The sequence below is a fragment of the Ranitomeya variabilis genome, chromosome 6 (assembly GCF_051348905.1).
Source record: "Ranitomeya variabilis isolate aRanVar5 chromosome 6, aRanVar5.hap1, whole genome shotgun sequence".
Lineage (NCBI taxonomy): Eukaryota > Metazoa > Chordata > Amphibia > Anura > Dendrobatidae > Ranitomeya > Ranitomeya variabilis.
In genome coordinates, this window is record NC_135237.1 from 506,069,248 (window position 1) to 506,087,591 (window position 18,344).

Genomic DNA, 18,344 nt, shown 5'->3' on the forward strand with positions numbered 1-18,344 from the left:
GCCCTCTGAAGAAGCGACGTACGCGAAACGTACATTGAGGAACGGGCCCAACGCGTAGGCAGGACGCTCAATATGGGTAAATATGGGTACATGTAGCAAGTCCAAAGGCGAAACACCACCAAAATGTCTCTGGTGCATGTGTAAGGAGGAAGACCGGGTTGCGGGTACCTGTATTGAGCCGGATCCGGAACTGTCGAAGCTGCGTTCCATGTTGCCCAAGGGAAGGAATAGGGGACTGGACAGGCACCGTGACACGGGAAAAGGGGTGGGTCTAGACAGAATACAGAGCAGAAAGCGCACAGAGGTGTGAACAATTTCCTGCCATCAGGGAGAATGCAGGAGGGTTAGCAGCAGGCTCCGCACCCACAGCAGCAGCGCCGCAACGCATTGAGACTGGACACTACAGTGGGGTATTGAGAGTGGGAAGCGCCGTGTGCCCAGACGAGGGTAAGACCGTGCTTGTGCAGGAGAACGTGAGCAGGTTACAGGACATTAGTTTTGGGACCCCATCTAAGGGCATTACGCCAGTCATTGCCAGTACTACAACCCCCAAAAGTGTCACCTTTTCCATAAGCAGATTGAGTACCTGGGACACATTGTATCCGCTGAAGGGGTGACATCTGAATGCGAGACGATAGCAGCGGTACAGGACTGCCCCACCCCGAAGACCGTGAAGGACATTTGGACCTCTCTGGGGCTTACTGGGTACTACTGAAGGTTTGTGAAGAATTTCACTCGCATCGCTAATCCGCTGCTGGAACTGTTAAAAGGAGTGCCATCTGGGGCAACGAATCTGACCATTCAGTGGGGAGTTAGCCAGGAAGAAGCCTTCCGAGCCCTGAAGATGGTCTTGACCGAGGCCCCAATACTTGCCTATGCAGAGTTCTCCCAGCCCTTCATTCTACACACCGATGGAAGTCTACATGGTCTGGGGGCCGTGCTATCACAAATGCAGGAAAGGAAGGAACGAGTGATTGCCTATGCGAGTTGGTCCCTCCACGACTCGGAACGGAACCCGGATAACTACAGTTCCTTCAAGTTGGAGGTGGTGGCATTAGTGTGGGCGATGACCGAAAAGTTCACCGAATACTTGTCCGGATCCGAAGTCTTGATGCGTACCGATAATCCCCTGGCCCACCTGGAAAATGCAAAACTGGGGGCCTTGGAACAAAGATGGGTGGCCAGCATGGCAAAGTATCGGTACAAGATCACATATTGGGCAGGAGCCGAGAACACGCACGCTGATGCTCGGTCAAAAGTGACCCATGAGCGACCTGGACGCGACCAAGATGAAGAGTTGGAGGCAGAAGAGATTCCTGTTTTTTCGGACCTCGCCAGGTCGTTGGCGGCGATGCAGGGATAGATCAGAAAGGTGTCTGAAGAACAGGTGCTGGGACGACCTTGGGATGACTGGGTGCAACTCCAACAGGAAGATAGAGAACTCACCCAAGTGAGACAGTGGGTGGCCCTGAAGCGACTCCGTAGCTGGAGTGAGTCAGATGCTCTGTCCCCGGGGACTCTGCAGATTCTCAGACAGTGGGAGAGGCTCCAATTAGAGGACGGGTTTCTGTATAGAAAAGTGCAGTTGGTACGAGAGTTGGGGATCACCTGGCAAGTGGTGCTCCCAGAGAAGTTGATCCGTGCAGTGGCTACAGAGGTCCATGAGAGAGGAGCTCACTTTGGCCCGGAGAAGACATTCCAGTGGTTACAGAAGTTGGTATATCACTCCCAATTGAAGACTGCAGTCGAAGAGCCTTGTCAGCAATGTTGGAGTGGTGAGCTAGCTAAACCCCCGTAGCAGAGAGCCCCCACACAGAGCATCGTGACTTCTGCCCCCCTGGAGATATTGATGATCGACTACTTGACCATGGGTCCAGCTCATCTCGGGTATGAACATTGTCCGACTACTTTACCAAGTTCACTGTCGTGACTCCAACTCGGGATCAGACTGCTGAGTCAGCCACGCAGGCTAACTCCCTAGACATCATCTGGGTATACAGTTGCCCGAAGAGAATTCACTCTGACCAAGCCACTTGTTTTCAAGGTCGAAGGATGGAGGAGTTACATAGTCTGTACCAGATTGAGAAGTCCAGGACTACGCCCTATCATCCTAAGGGGAATGGAGCCTGTGAACGCTTCAACCGGATGCTAATTCAGATGTTCAGAACATTGGAAGAAGATTGGAAAGTACAATGGCCTGAGTATGTGGCTGAATTGGTCTGGGTGTACTACAACCAAGTGCACAGTACAACGGGATACACTCCGTATACCCTACTGTTTGGGCGAAAAGGACGGGAGATTGCAGAGCTGGAATTGGATCTAGAAGAAGACTACCCACGGTGTCTTCCTGGGTCTGTGAACATCGACATAGGCTGCAGACTCTCCACTGACTGGTGCAGACTAAGTTCCGGGAACTTGAACATCATGAAGCGGCACCCATTAGAGGGACAGCTCTTAAGGCTGGAGACTGAGTGTTAGTTCGAGACAAGTGACCTCGGGGCAAGTTAGAACATCGATGGGAAAAGACTCCATATCGAGTGAAACGCAGAGTTGGATCCAATGGGCAAGGATATGAAGACCGAGGGAGAAGAGGAGGCGCCCATCCGAGTAGTTCACCGTAGCATGATGTGTCCTTGCCTGTCACGGGATCCACCGAAACGCTCACTCCCACGATTCTTGACTGTGATGAGGAAGAAGCCTCATTCTCAGACTTGGATAGTCCAACGCCCGCCAGTCCAAGGGAAGTATGTCGGCCCAAAACTCCAGAGATGGCTGCCCCATTGGAACCGGACATGCTCCCATCTTCTACCATTCAACCCAACTCTACCACTCAACCTGAACTACTCCGTACAGAGTGGACAACCACTGGAATACCTCCCACTCGTTATGAACAAAACCAGTTTATTTGACAACGGATTGTTCGAGAAATGGAAGCGTGTTAACGTCAACTGAAGGAACTCTCGCCCGTGGAATGGCGAGCTAAAGAAGAGGGGGAGTGCAAGGGGGAAGACAGGGCTGCGGGTACCTGTATTCAGCCGGGTCCGGGACTGTTGAGGCTGCGTCCCATGTTGCCCGGAGGAAGGAATAGGGGACCGGACAGGCTCCATGACACAGAAAGAGGGGGCGTGTCTAGACAGAATACAGCACAGAAAGCGCGCAAAGGTGCGGACAGTTTCCGCTGTCAGGGAGAGTACAGGAGGGTGAGCAGTGCGCTCCACACCCAGAGCAGTAGCGCAGTGACGCATTGCGGCTGAAACCTCCTGGACACTCCAGTGGGGTATTGAGAATGGGAAGCGCTGTGCGCCCGGACGAGGGTAAGACCGTGCTTGTGCAGGAGAACATGAGCCGGTTACAGGAGATTAAGTTGCAGTTCCCCCTGCTGGACAGCGCGCATCAGCCCACATTTGATACTTGGATCCCTGCAGCCTTCCTTACTTTAGCTGCACAGGCTTATGGACTAAGGGCTCAAGGGGTAAAACCAGAGACCACCCATTGTCACCAGAAGTTGGACCGTTAGTTTTGGGACTCCATCTGAGGACATTACGACAGTCGCTGCAGGTACTACAACCCCCAACGGATCATCTGCAGCTGAGGAACCTAAGGACACGATAAGTTTGATAACTGGACTGTTGTTACAGTATAACTTTCTCTTTCAATTTAACTATTATCTCCCTGCCTTTTCATTGTACCAAATTAAATTGTTAATATATTAACCATTGCTCTGCCTCCATTGCATCACTGCATCCCGAAACCTGCTTACACATGTAGCAAGTCCAAAGGTGAAACACCACCAAAGCGTTTCTGGTGCATGTAGCAAGTCCAAAGGCGAAAGACCACCGGCACATTTCTGGTGTATGTAGCAAGTCCAAAGGTGAAACACATCCAAAGCGTTTCTGGTGCATGTAGCAAGTCCAAAAGGCAAAACACCACCAACACGTTTCTGGTGCATGTAGCAACAGAAATGCATCGATATTTTGCTTTTGGTCTTTTACAGATGTTACTACCCTGGTGCCTTTAGTTTTATTTACAGCTATTCCATAAATTAGCCATGGATGGTTAAGGCGCCATTTCTGAAACAAAGCAGAAATGTTTTTTCTAATGTTGAACGTCACTTTTGAAGAAGTCTTCCGATCTGACACATTTATGGCAGACCCACAGGTGATAGATGCTTGATACCGATTTTCCAATATTTACAATGACATTGCCAAAAATCAGGACATTTTCAGGAATAAACTATTTATGTTTATTTAAAAGAAGGGGAAAAAAGTGAAATCTTTAACATTCAACATTAGAGTACAGTCATGACTTAATGCGCAGATCATCTCAGCTTCGCCTAGGAGGTTACACATGAATTGATAAATTACGCCTTCAAACAACTTTGGCTAGGATATGACCTAAACACATTAGCTAGTATGTGACTATACGTAACAGGTGTTAAATTTACATTTTTCAAATTAGATGGTTATGCATTAGCTAATGCAATCGCCAGGACCAAGCATAGAGAACAGGTCAAGAGCATCCACCGAGGACATAGCGCAGTGATCTGCCAGCCAGATTTATATACAAAGCAGAAAATGATCCTACTGATTATGATCAAATAAGTCTTGGCCATTAAATTAATCTAAATGAAAGCTTTTTTTATATGTATATAAATGTCCGGCACAAATAAAAATATCTAGTATTCGAGACCCATTTTCCATGAAGAGAATAAATGTTTCTTTATCTGCCTGGGGGCTAAAACTAATAAAGAACAAATTTTCATAGAAGTAAAAATAGACAGAACAGGAATAACTAGTTAGAGCAAGGAGAATGGTTTAAAAGAGTTCAGCTGTAGAAATAGGAAGATTAAAGGGAACCTGTCACCCCCAAAATCGATGATGAGTTAAGCTCACCATCATCAGGGGCTTATCTACAGCATTCTGTAATGCTGTAGATAAGCCCCCGATGTTACCTGAAAGAGGAGAAAAAGACGTTAGATTATACTCACCCAGGGGCGGTCCCGCTGCGGTCCGGTCGGATGGGTGTCTCAGGTCCGCTCCGGCGCCTCCTATCTTCATTCCATGACGTCCTCTTCTGGTCTTCATGCCGCGGCTCTGGCGCAGGTGCACTTTGTCTGCCCTGTTGAGGGCAAAGTACTGCAGTGCGCAGGCACCGGGCCTCTCTGACCTTTCCGCCTGCACACTGCAGTACTTTGCTCTGCTCTCAACAGGGCAGACAAAGTACGCCTGCGCCGGAGCCGCGGCGTGAAGACCAGAAGAGGACGTCATGGAATGAAGATGGGAGACGCTGTACCGGACCTGAGACGCCCATCGGAGCGGGACCGCCCTTGGGTGAGTATAATCTAACGTCTTTTTCTCCTCTTTCAGGTAACATCGGCGGCTTATCTACAGCATTACAGAATGCTGTAGATAAGCCCCTGATGATGGTGAGCTTACCTCACCATCGATTTTGGGGGTGACAGGTTCCCTTTAAGGCCATGTTCACATGTTCAGTATTTTGCATCAGAATTTGTAGCCAAAACCAGGAGTGGGTGATAAATCAAGTGGTGACGTGTTTCTATTAAACTTTTACTCTGATTGTTCCACTCCTGGTTTTGGTTTACAAATACTGATATAAAATACGAACCAAATACTGAACCTGACCTAAGGGTTTGGTCACAAGTGGCTTTTTTTCTTGCATTTTTTCATGCAGTGTATTTGGGTATGTGCACACGTATTCCTGAGGTCTGCGGATTTTTCCACAGCGGATTTGTGAAAATCGCAGGTAAAAGGCACTGCTTTTTACCTGTGGATTTCCTGCGGAATTACCGTGGATTTACCACGTTTTTTGTGCGGATTCCACTGCGGTTTTACACCTGCGGTTTTCTATTATGGAGCAGGTGTAAAACCGCTGCGGATTCCACACAAAGAATTGACATGCTGCGGAATGTAAACCGCTGCGTTTCCGCGCGTTTTTTTCCGCAGCATAGGCACTGCGAATTGCGTTTCCCATAGGTTTACATGGCACTGTAAACGCATGGGAAACCGCTGCGGATCCGCAGCAAAATCCGCAGCGTGTGAACATACCCTTTGTTTGCAAAAATATGCAGCAGTTCCAGCATAATCAATGAGATTTCTGAAATCTTAAGCACATGCCGCAATTATTTTTTCTGTGCGGATTAGGAGTCCTGCTGCGTTTTTTCAGCACTTTACACCCAGTCAAATAAATGTAAAAAAACTGCAAGCAAAAATGTCATAAAAACTCCCATATTGTATGATGCCTTTTTACTGCCCCCCATTTGTTTTTGGTGCAGATAAAAAACACACTGCAAAAGGGCAATGTGTGAACATACTTTAAGTATATGGCCACACGCAGATTTTTCAGTGCATTTTTTTCTGCATGAAAAATGCAGGCTATTGCCAGAAATCCAAAGAAGAAATTACCATATGTGTGTTTTTAATGCATTTTGATGAGTTTTGTTTTGTTAAATCTCATTAATCTCAATGGGGAAAAACTACAGTAAAACATTGAAAGAATTGACGATGGTTTAAAAAAATAAATAAAACAAAAGCACAAAAAAAAGGAAAGGAAAAAAAGAACGGTCTGAATGAGATTTTAGAAATCTCCTGTTGCCGTACTATAAAATACTACATGATAAAATTGCATGAAATATGCTTTGCCCTAACAGTCAAATTCTACTTGTAAAAAGGGTTAATTACGACCAAATACAATGCCTAAAAAGTAGTAGAAAAGATTATAAATCCAGAAACTACAGACAATGGAGACATACATTTTCTACATAACCATTTTCCAGATTGAAGACAATTGTTGATTTATTAGGAGAAAAAAAAAATAATAATTTCTAGACTTGAAAACATTACAGTAAAATTTATGGCCCATATTTAAAAAAAAAAAAAAAAAAATTACTTAATTTGCAGTAAATCTTTAGTCCATTCACTTCAATTCCACCACTTCATATTTAACAAATGTGACATCTTAATAATAAATTTGCCATAAATTACGCAAGAGCAACTTTTCAAACACGGTACTATGGTAGTACACTTAACAATATTAGAGGAGGAGACTGATGTGTTAAAAATGTTGACTGTCAAGGCAAAATATTTTGCGAAAATTGTGCCTTATTATGTACAGTGATTGATAAGACTTTCCAATGCTAAAAAAGAGCAGAAGACCAATGTGTCACTTGTCACATAATGACAAATTTCATGCAAATTTTTAAGCATTTTAAAAATAGTTACAACAGAAATGCATTTGTTCCACATCTTTTTAAGATGACGGAGATGTCTAGAATATGCAAGTTATTTTTTTAAACTTTTAAGTGGAAATGCAATCAGAAATATGTTGTATTTCATGCCAAAAGGTTAACCACCCCCCTTTTCTCATCATTTTTAAAGTTTTGGAATAGGTACTGTTGTAGCAAAGCCAGGCAGGCTAGGGTTAATTCCTAGCACTACAGGCAGCGTCGGACTGGAGCACCTTGGGCCCATCAGAGAAAATCATTCTTGGGGCCCACTGTGTTGCTACATGTATTTTCTTTCTATGTAGCTACATAGAAAAAAATACAAGACCACCAATTGTGTGGTAAAACACGCTAATATCAGGGTATAATATAAGGTAGTATACGTCTTAATTATGTAGCATAATATAATGTAGCCCCCTCATAGAATATAATGTAGCCTCCCTCATAAAATAATGTAGCCCCCTCTCATAGAATATAATGCAGCACCCCACAAAATATAATGCAACCCCCTCATAAGGTATAATGGAATCCCCACCATAGAATATAATGTAGCACCATCATAGGGAATAATGCAGCCCCCCTCATATAGTATAATGCAGCCCCACCACAGAATATAATGCATCCCCCCATAGAGTATACTGTAGCCCCCACATAGGGCATAATGCTGCCCCCCTCATATAGTATGATGTTGCCCCCCCGGAATATAATAAAGTCCTCTGAGAAAATAATGCAGCCCCACCACAGAATATAATGCAGCCCCCCCAGAGTATACTGTAGCTACCTCATATAGTATGATATAGCCCCCCAGAATACAATGTAGTCCCCTGAGAGAATAATGAAGCCCCTCTCCACCTCCATCATTGTTCTCCCCATCCACCCCATCATTGTTCTCCCCCTCCACCCCCATCATTGTCATCATCACCACCTCCATCATTGCTTTCTCCCCCACAACGCCCATTATTGCCCATTCCACCTCAATAATTGCCTCCTCCCCCAAAACCACTATTGTCCTTTACACCACAACCATCATTGCCTTCTCCCCAACCACCCCATCATTGCCCATTTCACCACCTCCATCACTGCCTCCTTTCCCACCACCCCCATCATTGCCAATCTCCAACACACACACAAACTGCACCGCACCACTCTCTCTCACACACAAAGCACCGCACCACATACACACACGCATGCATGCAGGCAGACAGACAGACACACAGCACCACTCACCTCTCTGTAAGTTCCCTGCAGCACATCCCGGTAGCCTCTTCCTCACCGGCAGCTTAATGTCTGAAACAGCGCGCTGAATTACGACGTCATCAAGCTGCGCCATGTCAGACAGGAAGTGCAGGGAAGGAATCTGATCCCTGCAGCTCCGTTCCGCCCACGGTAAGCCGTCCTTCAGGGGCCCACCTCTGGCTTTACATGTCATGCGAGCAGTGCTAGCCTCAGCTTGCAGCTAACACTGCCCGCTATTAGGCTATGTGCACACGTTGCGGATTAGGCTTAGGAATTTCTGGTGCGGATTCTGTCTCTCCTGGCAGAAAACGCACCTGCGGTTTTTTGTGCGGTTCTGCAGCATTTTTTTGTGCGTTTTTGCTGCGGTTTTCTTGCGGATTTGCTGAGTTTTTTACCCCTGCGGTTTTCTACTTCTTTTAAACCGCAGCGTTTCCGCAGCGGATTTTCCGCAAAGTGTGCACAGCATTTTTTTTTTCTCATTGATTTACATTGTACTGTAAATCAATTGCGGATCTGCAGCGTTTCTGCACTGCAAAAAATGCTGCGGATCCGCAGAGAATCCGCAACGTGTGCACATACCCTTAAAGTGAAATGATATTCACTCCTCTCCATGCCCATGGGGGCGTGGGGAAGCGTGAATATTAATTTCTCTTTAGCAGCGGGGACAGACTCCTGTCTCCAGCTGCTGCTCCGCTGACTCAGGGGCCCTATAGCTGCCCAGTGTGCCGCTATTAGTGACACGCCACTGGCTGGGGGCCCCTGGAGCAGTGGGGGCCCTAGGCAGCTGCTGGCCAGCATGCCAGCAGGTGTCAGTGCCTGGGCCCACCGGAGAATCCTCCGGTTCTCCGGTGGGCCAGTACGACCCTGACTACAGGTCCTGATTAGGTGCACCTGGATGGCTATGACTAGAACTAGGCCATGTGTTCATGTGAGTCTCTGTCACCTGGGGGAAGTGGAGTCGAGTGGATTTGTGTCGGAACTGACGAGAGACAAGCCAGAATCTCTCTGAGTAGAGACTGAACAGGCTGTGTGCACCAAACTGCAAGTATCAATGATTGCTATGGATGATAGCGGTTTTGTGTGACCAAACTGGGACTAGCTCAGCCATATCCGAGTAGCTAGGGTCTGTATTGCTTAGTTAGTGCCTGGACAGTGTTAGGGATTTTATGGTTATGGGGTTTCTTTGGTGCTGTGCAACCAGTGGAAATAAACACTATTCCATGTGTGATATAAAACAACTCTGTGGCTTTGTGTTCCAAGCGGCTACCCGAGAGAGTGAACCCCTACAGTACTAAAAAGTGTTGCAATAAATGGCATAAAATATTGTTAATAGCGTCCTGTCATCTGATTCATACTACTCAAATCACAGGTAGCATGAATTGGAGCCTATCTGTATGATTGCAGCCAAGTATTTTTTTCTATGGCATTTCAAGATCCAGTCCAGAACCTTAGGAAACAGATGAGATAAGTCAGATGCTGTCCCTGGCCATGCTGTCCCTGGCCAGCTTCTCTTCGCACTGCTTCAGTCGATTGACAGGTCTCTCCTGATGCACACACAGTCAATCACCTAGAACGAGGCATAGTGAAGATGGCTGTGGATGTCATCGGACTAATCTCATCTCTGCCTGAAGTCCTGGACTATATTTTCTCCGATACACCATAGTAGAACATGACTGCAATCGTACAGACAGGCTCCGATGTATGATAGCTAATTCATACTGCTCAAACTGTCAGGTTCAGCCTAAAACGGGACTCTGGCAGTTACAATTAAACATCGCAATTTTTGCAAAGATTTGGGCCAAACAAAATTGATAAATGTCCCTTTAAAATGTTTTTGTTACATCACATTCTTTCAATTAGAATTTTTTTTTTGGTTTGACTTTTGCTTTTTAAACTGTGCATTCAATGTAAAATTCTGTTCGCGATGAGAAAGGTGTGAACTTGCACACAAGGGATGTACTGCTGTTGATTAAAGGGATGACCCGGCACCTAAAATATATTTTCTAAATATCTAACCTTACAGCCTAACCACTTTTGTAATTTGCTTTATGACACAATTTCGTACATTTCTCCCTATTTAGAAAATCTTTAAATGTATTTTTTTTACTGTACTTCCAGTGATGATTCGCTTGAGAGGAGCCTGAAAAGTGAAGTCACAGGAGACTGGGGCTGCACTCACTTCCCTACAGCGTCCATTGCCACTCCCGAAACACAGCATCATGGGGGGCACAGGGGTGCACTTACTCAGTAGTTTGTTGCATTGCCGCCCCCTCTGAAGACATCCTGGAAGATGGGTGCTGTGGGAAAGGCGAGGGCAGTGGTGGCACTATGCTTTTATCTCTGCCGCTGCCTTAGCTTCTAACTGAAAGAAGACATCATCCGAGGGGTGGAAGTAAAAAAAAAAAAAGTAAGTGATGCCAGCGCTGCCCCCTGATCACACAGGATCCAGGATGTTTTCATAGGGGGAAAGCAATGTAAGAAACTAGTACGTAACAGCAGCGCTGCCACCTGTCACATCCTGTTCCAGGAGGGGCTGATAGATGCTTCGAGGAGTGAGTGCAGCTCCAGCCTCCTCTGTCACATTATTATTATTTATTATTTTAGCGCCATTTATTCCATGGCTTTTACACTTCCCTCAAAAAAAACGCCACAGGGAGTACAGTAAGAAAAAAAACCCTTCACATTTAGAGAATAGATAGAAATGTAGGGCGTTGTGTAATAAAGACATTTACAAAAGTGGTTTGGCAAAACCTAAGCCAGAAATAAAATTAACAGATACCCTGCTGTAAGTAAATAAGGAACAGCAACAGTGCATATAAATAACACAGGGTACATAGTAAGCACAGTTTGTGATCAAAGAAAGTGTAAAAGCCATCACATCAGCATCAAGGTGTACCCTAATCAGGACAGTCCTAACCTCTAGTATTAAAACCTTACCATATGTCAAAGTGATGTCAATTTGAATAAGGGTCGAGCAGGACCGAAGGTCACACCCTTACCTGCACTAACTGCAGAAACCTGAAACTTAACTGAAAAAAAAGGAACTGGAATAAGTTGGTATGCATGCAAAATATAGAAGCATGGTCACTCTGGTCATTAAAGGGAATATCCGGGACTTAAACAAAATGGCATGTAGTTGGTAACAGAAGCAACTACCTTGCTGTTGTATCTGGTGCTAGTCATTGACCACTCCTGCCAGAGATTCAGATGGTGTCATGCTGATTGACTGCCGACTTCCCCCAATTAGGCAGAAGAGAACTGGCTGTCAATCAGCATGACACCGGAAGTCCAGGACTGTCAACAGGAAGAGAAACTGCTGCTCTGTTGATGTGACATCAGCAGAAGTCTGTGACACCTCTGTGCCGGTGGAGAACGGCACCAGGCACAACAGGCACGTAAGTATCAACTACCTGCCTGTTAGTACGTAGTCACATTTGTTTTTTTTAAGTTCCGGATATCCCCTTTAAACACACAAAACCTAAGATAGAAACAAAATACCCTGCTGTAAGTTAATAAATAAAAGCAATTAAGCAAATAAATAACATAGGGTACTTAGTAAACACAGTTAGACATCTATATAATATGTTTTAGATGTCGGACCACCCTTTAAATGAACTATTGCAGGTTTTTCTTCGTTATTCAAAGTCTGCACAAAATTTTGTGTGAATTTCCCTACTGCTTTCTGCAGGTTTTCCTGATGACATTTTCCATAAGCAAATCCATCCCACATGAACATATCTCTAAACAATCAAAATTTAGGGACTAACAAAATATGTTGAAATGCTTAAGTCATATACACAGAAGCATAATGAAACACAGGCTCTAATTTTCCATACAATAATGTCATGCAACAAAACAACTGTCAAGTCAGTCTCTGAAAGGGACAGTAGCCTCACAAGTGACCCAGCCCTACTGTATTAGGCCATTTAATGCAAATTTTATGAGCTAACATTAAAATATATTCAGCGTGAGTGGGTCAAGGCATTTTTCCTCACCCACTCACTCTGAATATATTTTAATTTTTAAGTAATTAATTCCATTTGGTATCAATTCTCTTTACCGGTCATTTGCTTCATTCTATTAATTGACAGTGTATGTATATTCTGTAGGCATAATCTCTTACCTGCAGATTAAGGGATATGCTGATCAAGAAGCTTCCAGCAATTGACAAAATTATGCCAAAAATTAGGTTCTAGGGGAGAAGAGAGATGCAATTATGAAAATACAGAAATTAAAATAGTACATTACATATTATAGAAAATGATGAGCTTGGGCACAGTCACTAGTTTTGTAGAGCATTTCTTTGTGAATCTCCACCTGGAAATGGTCAACAAGGTAGCTTCTGACAGATCATTGCTGAATGGAGGCCATCATCAGATAAATGACCATTGACAAGATATTTGTTTTACATTTTACAATCTATATTAAATGTAAAAAACATAAATCTTGCAATGTTCACACCGGCCTCTGGAGCTTTTTTTTTTTTTTTTTTTAAACTACCATAACTTCCTGTTTCAGTTAACAACATGGGTACCTAGCTAAAATGGTCAGAACCAGACCCTATCTTTTGAAGTGAAGCATATAATGAACCTGTGCATAGATCATAGTTAAGGGAGGGCGAAATGGATCATCTGTGAAATTGGGCTATTGTGATTGATGGATCCTGTGTCATCAGCTGTGTTACCCGTCATTGTAGTCCTTTCTCTGCTGGTAAGGACCAAAGAATGGAGTATATAACCACAAGAAAAAGAGGTATCATAAAAAATACGTTTTTATTTCAAAATCAATTATGACACATAATAAATATAAATCACAGAGTAATCCTTTAGAAACAGAGCAATTGACTACAGTTAAGGGTGCACCAAAAAAAATAGTGTTACCCCAGGAACAAAGACATGGAAAGAAAATTGTCTCACAAGACCAAAAAAGCCCATGCTTAAATATACAATATAAAGTGAGGGCCACATTATTATTAAGCTAAAATGTCATCATAAAAATTATTATCACTAGTCAGTGATCATTTGGCTATTACAGCCTAAATAATGAGGAAAACATGGTCCTACCCATTAATTTTTTACCCATATCAGCTTCCACGGGGATGAACACTCGCCCCTACGCGCGTTTCGCAACAGCTTCCTCGAGGAGGGGCAGAGGCTTTTTTCATCCTGTGAGACAATTGTCTTTCCATGTCTTTGTTCCTGGGGTAAAGGTACCGTCACATTAAGCGACGCTGCAGCGATATAGACAACGATGCCGATCGCTGCAGCGTCGCTGTTTCGTCGTTGTGTGCTCGCTGGAGAGCTGTCACACAGACAGCTCTCCAGCGACCAACGATGCCGAAGTCCCCGGGTAACCAGGGTAAACATCGGGTTACTAAGCGCAGGGCCGCGCTTAGTAACCCGATGTTTACCCTGGTTACCAGTGTAAATGTAAAAAAAACCAAACACTACATACTTACATTCCGGTGTCTGTCGGGTCCCCCGGCGTCCGCTTCCCTGCACTGTGTCAGCGCCGGCCCTAAAGCAGAGCGGTGACGTCACCGCTATGCTCTGCTTTACGGCCGGCCGGCCAGAATGAGGAACCAATAGGAGAAAGCCACGTCAAAGGACATGTGACCTGGGTAAGTGTATATTGTGCACATGCTCAGTAGGCAAAACATTTAAACGGGTGTAACACCCCAGATTCCTGGTTGTTACAGTGGTATTGCCTTCCTCTCGGGGAGAGTAATGCCATGTTTGGAAGCGAGGAAGGATCCCTTTAACAGGTATTCACATACATGCAACATGTTCTGACTCCAGGCCAGAAGGGGGAGCTCTGAACCCGGTTTTCAGCGGAGCTTCCATAGAGAATATATATTCTGGCTTGGAGGAGGAGTCAGGCAGTCTGTCAGAGGGACAGAGGAGAGAGGAAGCAGACCGAGAGAGTCTGAGAAAGGAAAGCTGGGGCCGTGCAGACAAGTGGATCTGCAGCTCCTGGAAGGAAGAACGAGAAACAGCAGTCTGTAGGAGACTGAAAGGGGAAGAGAAGCAAAGGAGAGAAGAGCTGGAGGGGAGCTGCAACTGAGCTTCCTCCACGCTGAAGTGCAAGGAACCAGTGGCTGGAAGACCGAGGCTGTGTGGGACTGTATGCCCCACAGCAGAAACCAGTGGACAGCAGATTGCAAATCTCCTGTCCACCATTAACACCCGAAGGCACAGTAACACATAGAGCCCGGCATCATCTGAGAGACCCTGTAAAAAGGCTCAAGTTACCTGTCATGTGGGTAGTGTCCTACCAACAAGGGAGACAGAGAGAACGTGAGGACCTTGTGTGAGGCCTAAGGCAGCAAGGGACTACAATACAGTGTGTACTGGAAGTGTTCCAACCCCACCTGGCTAGGAGGATTCCTGAATCGCTTCCAAGCCAGCCGGACCATACCAGTACCTGTGATCCGTACCCTGGACTGTGGCTGTCTTACACCAGCAAAGAGGTAAAGAGACTGCAACTCTGTGTCCTCTGTTTCTTTCTACACCATCCTTATCTAACACACCGAGAGCCCTGAGGACCCAACTTCACCTGTGGGTAGCCATACCATCCTTACTGCAGTGCCATCACTCCCCAGAGGACCCCTTTAAGCAGCGTCTGTCATCCCTGACCGAATACCACAGGTGGCGTCACGAACAAACTTTATCCTTTATTCAACAACCCCTTTAAAGACTTTTCCCCTTTACGTGGATGCCCAGTGCCACGGACTGGGTCAATGCCACTGTGACATATCCCTTTAAGTACTGGCCCGGTATCGAGCACCCCACGGCCCTGGCGGGCGCTCCACAGGCACCATATTAAGAAAGGGCAGAACCACAGCTCAGAGTGTGCACATTACCTAAGGGCTCGTTCACACGACCTGTTTTTTTCACGGACAGCACTCTGACGGAAAATACGATCACACTGGGACTAATTTTATTCAGTGGGACAGTGCTGAAGAGGGAGGGATTATTTTTTTTCACTGACCAAATCTGCCTGTGGGAAAAAAAAATAAAAAATGGATGGCATATGGAGCCGCATGGGAGGACATACTGCCTGTTCAACCAGTGTGGCTGCACCGGGGCCCAGAGGCTGTGGGGGCCCATGCAGGGTGGCTAATAATGAGGGCAATCTGACCAGTTTATCCGGCCCCGAGACTCCGGGGGGCCCCTGGCCAGATTGCCCTCATGCGCGGAAGGCAGAGAGCAATCGCTGTAGCTCCGCTGCCTGCAAGAGAAAATGGCAGCGTAGCGGAGCTACAGGGAATGGATCCGTCCTGCTTCCTGCCCACACTTCCTGTCTCACACAGCAGTGACTGAATGACAATCATTGAGCGCCGCGGCTGTGCGAGACAGGAAGCTGTCTCTGGTGCGACATCAGGATACCGTGCGCAGAGGTGAGGTGTGTATGTATGTGTATGCAGAGAGTTGAATGGTGCCGTGTGTGTAGGTGGAGAGAGCAATGATGGGGTGATGGGGCAGAAGGCAATCATTGGGTTGATTGAGAGGGCAATGATAGGGGTGGTGGGGGAGAAAGCAATGATGGGGTGGTAGAAAGGGCAATAATGGAGGTGGTGGGGAGGAGGAAATGATGGAGGTGGTGAATGGGCAATAATGGGGGTGGTGGAGAGGAGGAAATGATGGAGGCGGTGTAATGAGCAATGATGGGGGTGGTGGGGAAAAGACAATGATGGGAATGGTGGGGGAGGAGGAAATGATGGAGGTCGTGGAATGGGTAATGATGGGGGTGGTAGGGGAGAAGACAATGATGATGGCAGTGGAAAGGACAATGATGGGGTGGTGGGGAGGAGGCAATGATGGATGTCGTGGAATGGGTAATGATGGGGTGAGGACATTGATGATGGCGGTGGAAAGGACAATGATGGGGGTGGTGGGGGAGGAGGAAATTACGAAGGTGGTGGAATGGGTAATGATGGGGTGGTGGGGGAGAAGGCAATGATGGTGGCAGTGAAAAGGACAATGATGGGGGTGGTGGGGAGAAAGCAATGATGGAGGTGGTGAAGAGAGCAATCATGGGGGTGGGGGAGAGGGCAATAATGGGATGCGGGGGAGGAGGACAATGAGTGGTGTGGGGGGCTTGGGATGGGAGGAAGGGGGATAAATAATGGATTTAGGAACAGGGGGAGGTGGAGGAAGACGTTATTATCGATTATTATATCTAACACAGTCCCTTAGTATAAAGTGTACTCACTTATTATGTACGTAAGACAATAAACATGGAAGAGCGCAGCATGAGAAGCATCAGGTGTTTTGATTGGGATGTTTCAATGAAAGGTGGAGAGATTAGCCTCTCACCTGGAAGGGTTGTGCACCCCTGCACAACTCCGGTAGCGGATGTGTCTGTGCACTCCTGCTCTATTGCTCTGGGACCGCTCCTGTGCTGTGCTTCCTGGTCTGGTCACGTGGGCCCAAGATCTAGTCACGTGATGCCATTTCACAGAATGTGACGTCACTTCAGGTCCTGTTGACTGGAGATGAACTCTATGGCCTCAAGCTGCTCCAGCCATAATCCCTCAGAGGGAATGTAAACATTTTTTGGAAAAAATGTAATCAATTTAACCCCTTCATGACCCGGGTTATTTTCGTTTGTTCGATTTCGTTTTTCACTCCCTTGCTTCCCAGAGCCATAACTTTTTTATTTTTCTGTCAATATGGCGATGTGAGGGCTCATTTTTTGCGGGACGAGATGTACTTTTGAACAACATCATTGGTTTTAGCATGTCATGTACTAGAAAACGGGAAAAAAATTCCAAGTGCTTTGAAATTGCAAAAAAAGTGCAATCCCACAATGGTTTTTTGTTTAGTTTTTTTGCTAGGTTCACTAAATGCTAAAACTGACCTGCCATTTTGATTCTCCAGGTCGTTGTGAGTTCATAGACACCTAACATATCTAGGTTATTTTTTATCTAAATGGGGAAAAAAAAATTCCAAACATTGCTTAAAAAAAAAAAAAATTGTGCCATTTTCCGATACCCATAGCGTCTCCATTTTTCGTGATCTGGGGTCAGGTGAGGGCTTATTTTTTGCGCGCCGAGCTACCGTTTTTAATGATTTTTGGTGCAGATAACTTCTTTTGATCGCCCGTTATTGCATTTCAATGCAATGTCGCGGCGACCAAAAAAAGTAATTAAATTTTTTTTTTCTTGCTATGCCGTTTAGCGATCAGGTTAATCCTTTTTTTATTGATAGATTTGGCGATACCAAATATGTGTATATTTGATTTTTTTTATTGTTTTATTTTGAATGAGTTGAAAGGGGGGCGATTTAAACTTTTTATATATTTTTTTATTTTTTTTATTTTTTTGAAAAAACTTTTTTTTTTTACTTTTGCCATGCTTCAATAGCCTCCATGGGAGGCTAGAAGCTGGCACAACTCGATTGCCTCTGCTACATAGGAGCGAAGCTCAGATCGCTTTTATGTTGTAGAATTGTTGCATTGCTATGAGAGCCGACTACAGCGTGGCGCTCACAGCAATCCGGCATCAACCATAGAGGTCTTCAATAGGCCTCTGGTTGCCATGCCGACACATAGCTGACCCCCGATCACGTATATTGCCCAGTGACGTAGTATATTGCCCAGTGACGTAGTATATTGCCCAGTGACGTAGTATACAGCACAGAGCCACGTAGTATATTGCACAGCGAGGTAGTATACAGCACAGAGCCACGTAGTATATTGCCCAGCCATGTAGTATATTGCCCAGCCACGTATGTCACAGGTTAAAAAATAAAAAATAAACATATACTCACCTTCCAAGGGGCCCCTTGTAGTTGTCGCCTGTGTTCGGTTCAGGCGGCAGCTTCCGGTCCGAGGGTGTGATGACGTCGCGGTCACATGAAAGAGA

At 45.6% G+C, this 18,344-nt stretch overlaps 1 protein-coding gene across 3 annotated transcripts in view; it reads right to left on the reverse strand.

The window, feature by feature from the left end:
* NIPAL2 (NIPA like domain containing 2) overlaps positions 1–18,344 on the reverse strand; it is a 184,076-nt gene that overhangs the window by 103,738 nt on the left and 61,994 nt on the right. For all 3 annotated transcript variants that reach the window (XM_077270872.1, XM_077270870.1, XM_077270871.1), the window contains exon 2: positions 12,600–12,668. In XM_077270872.1, coding sequence (XP_077126987.1) covers positions 12,600–12,668 — 69 coding nt within the window. The remainder of the gene's footprint in view (positions 1–12,599; positions 12,669–18,344) is intronic.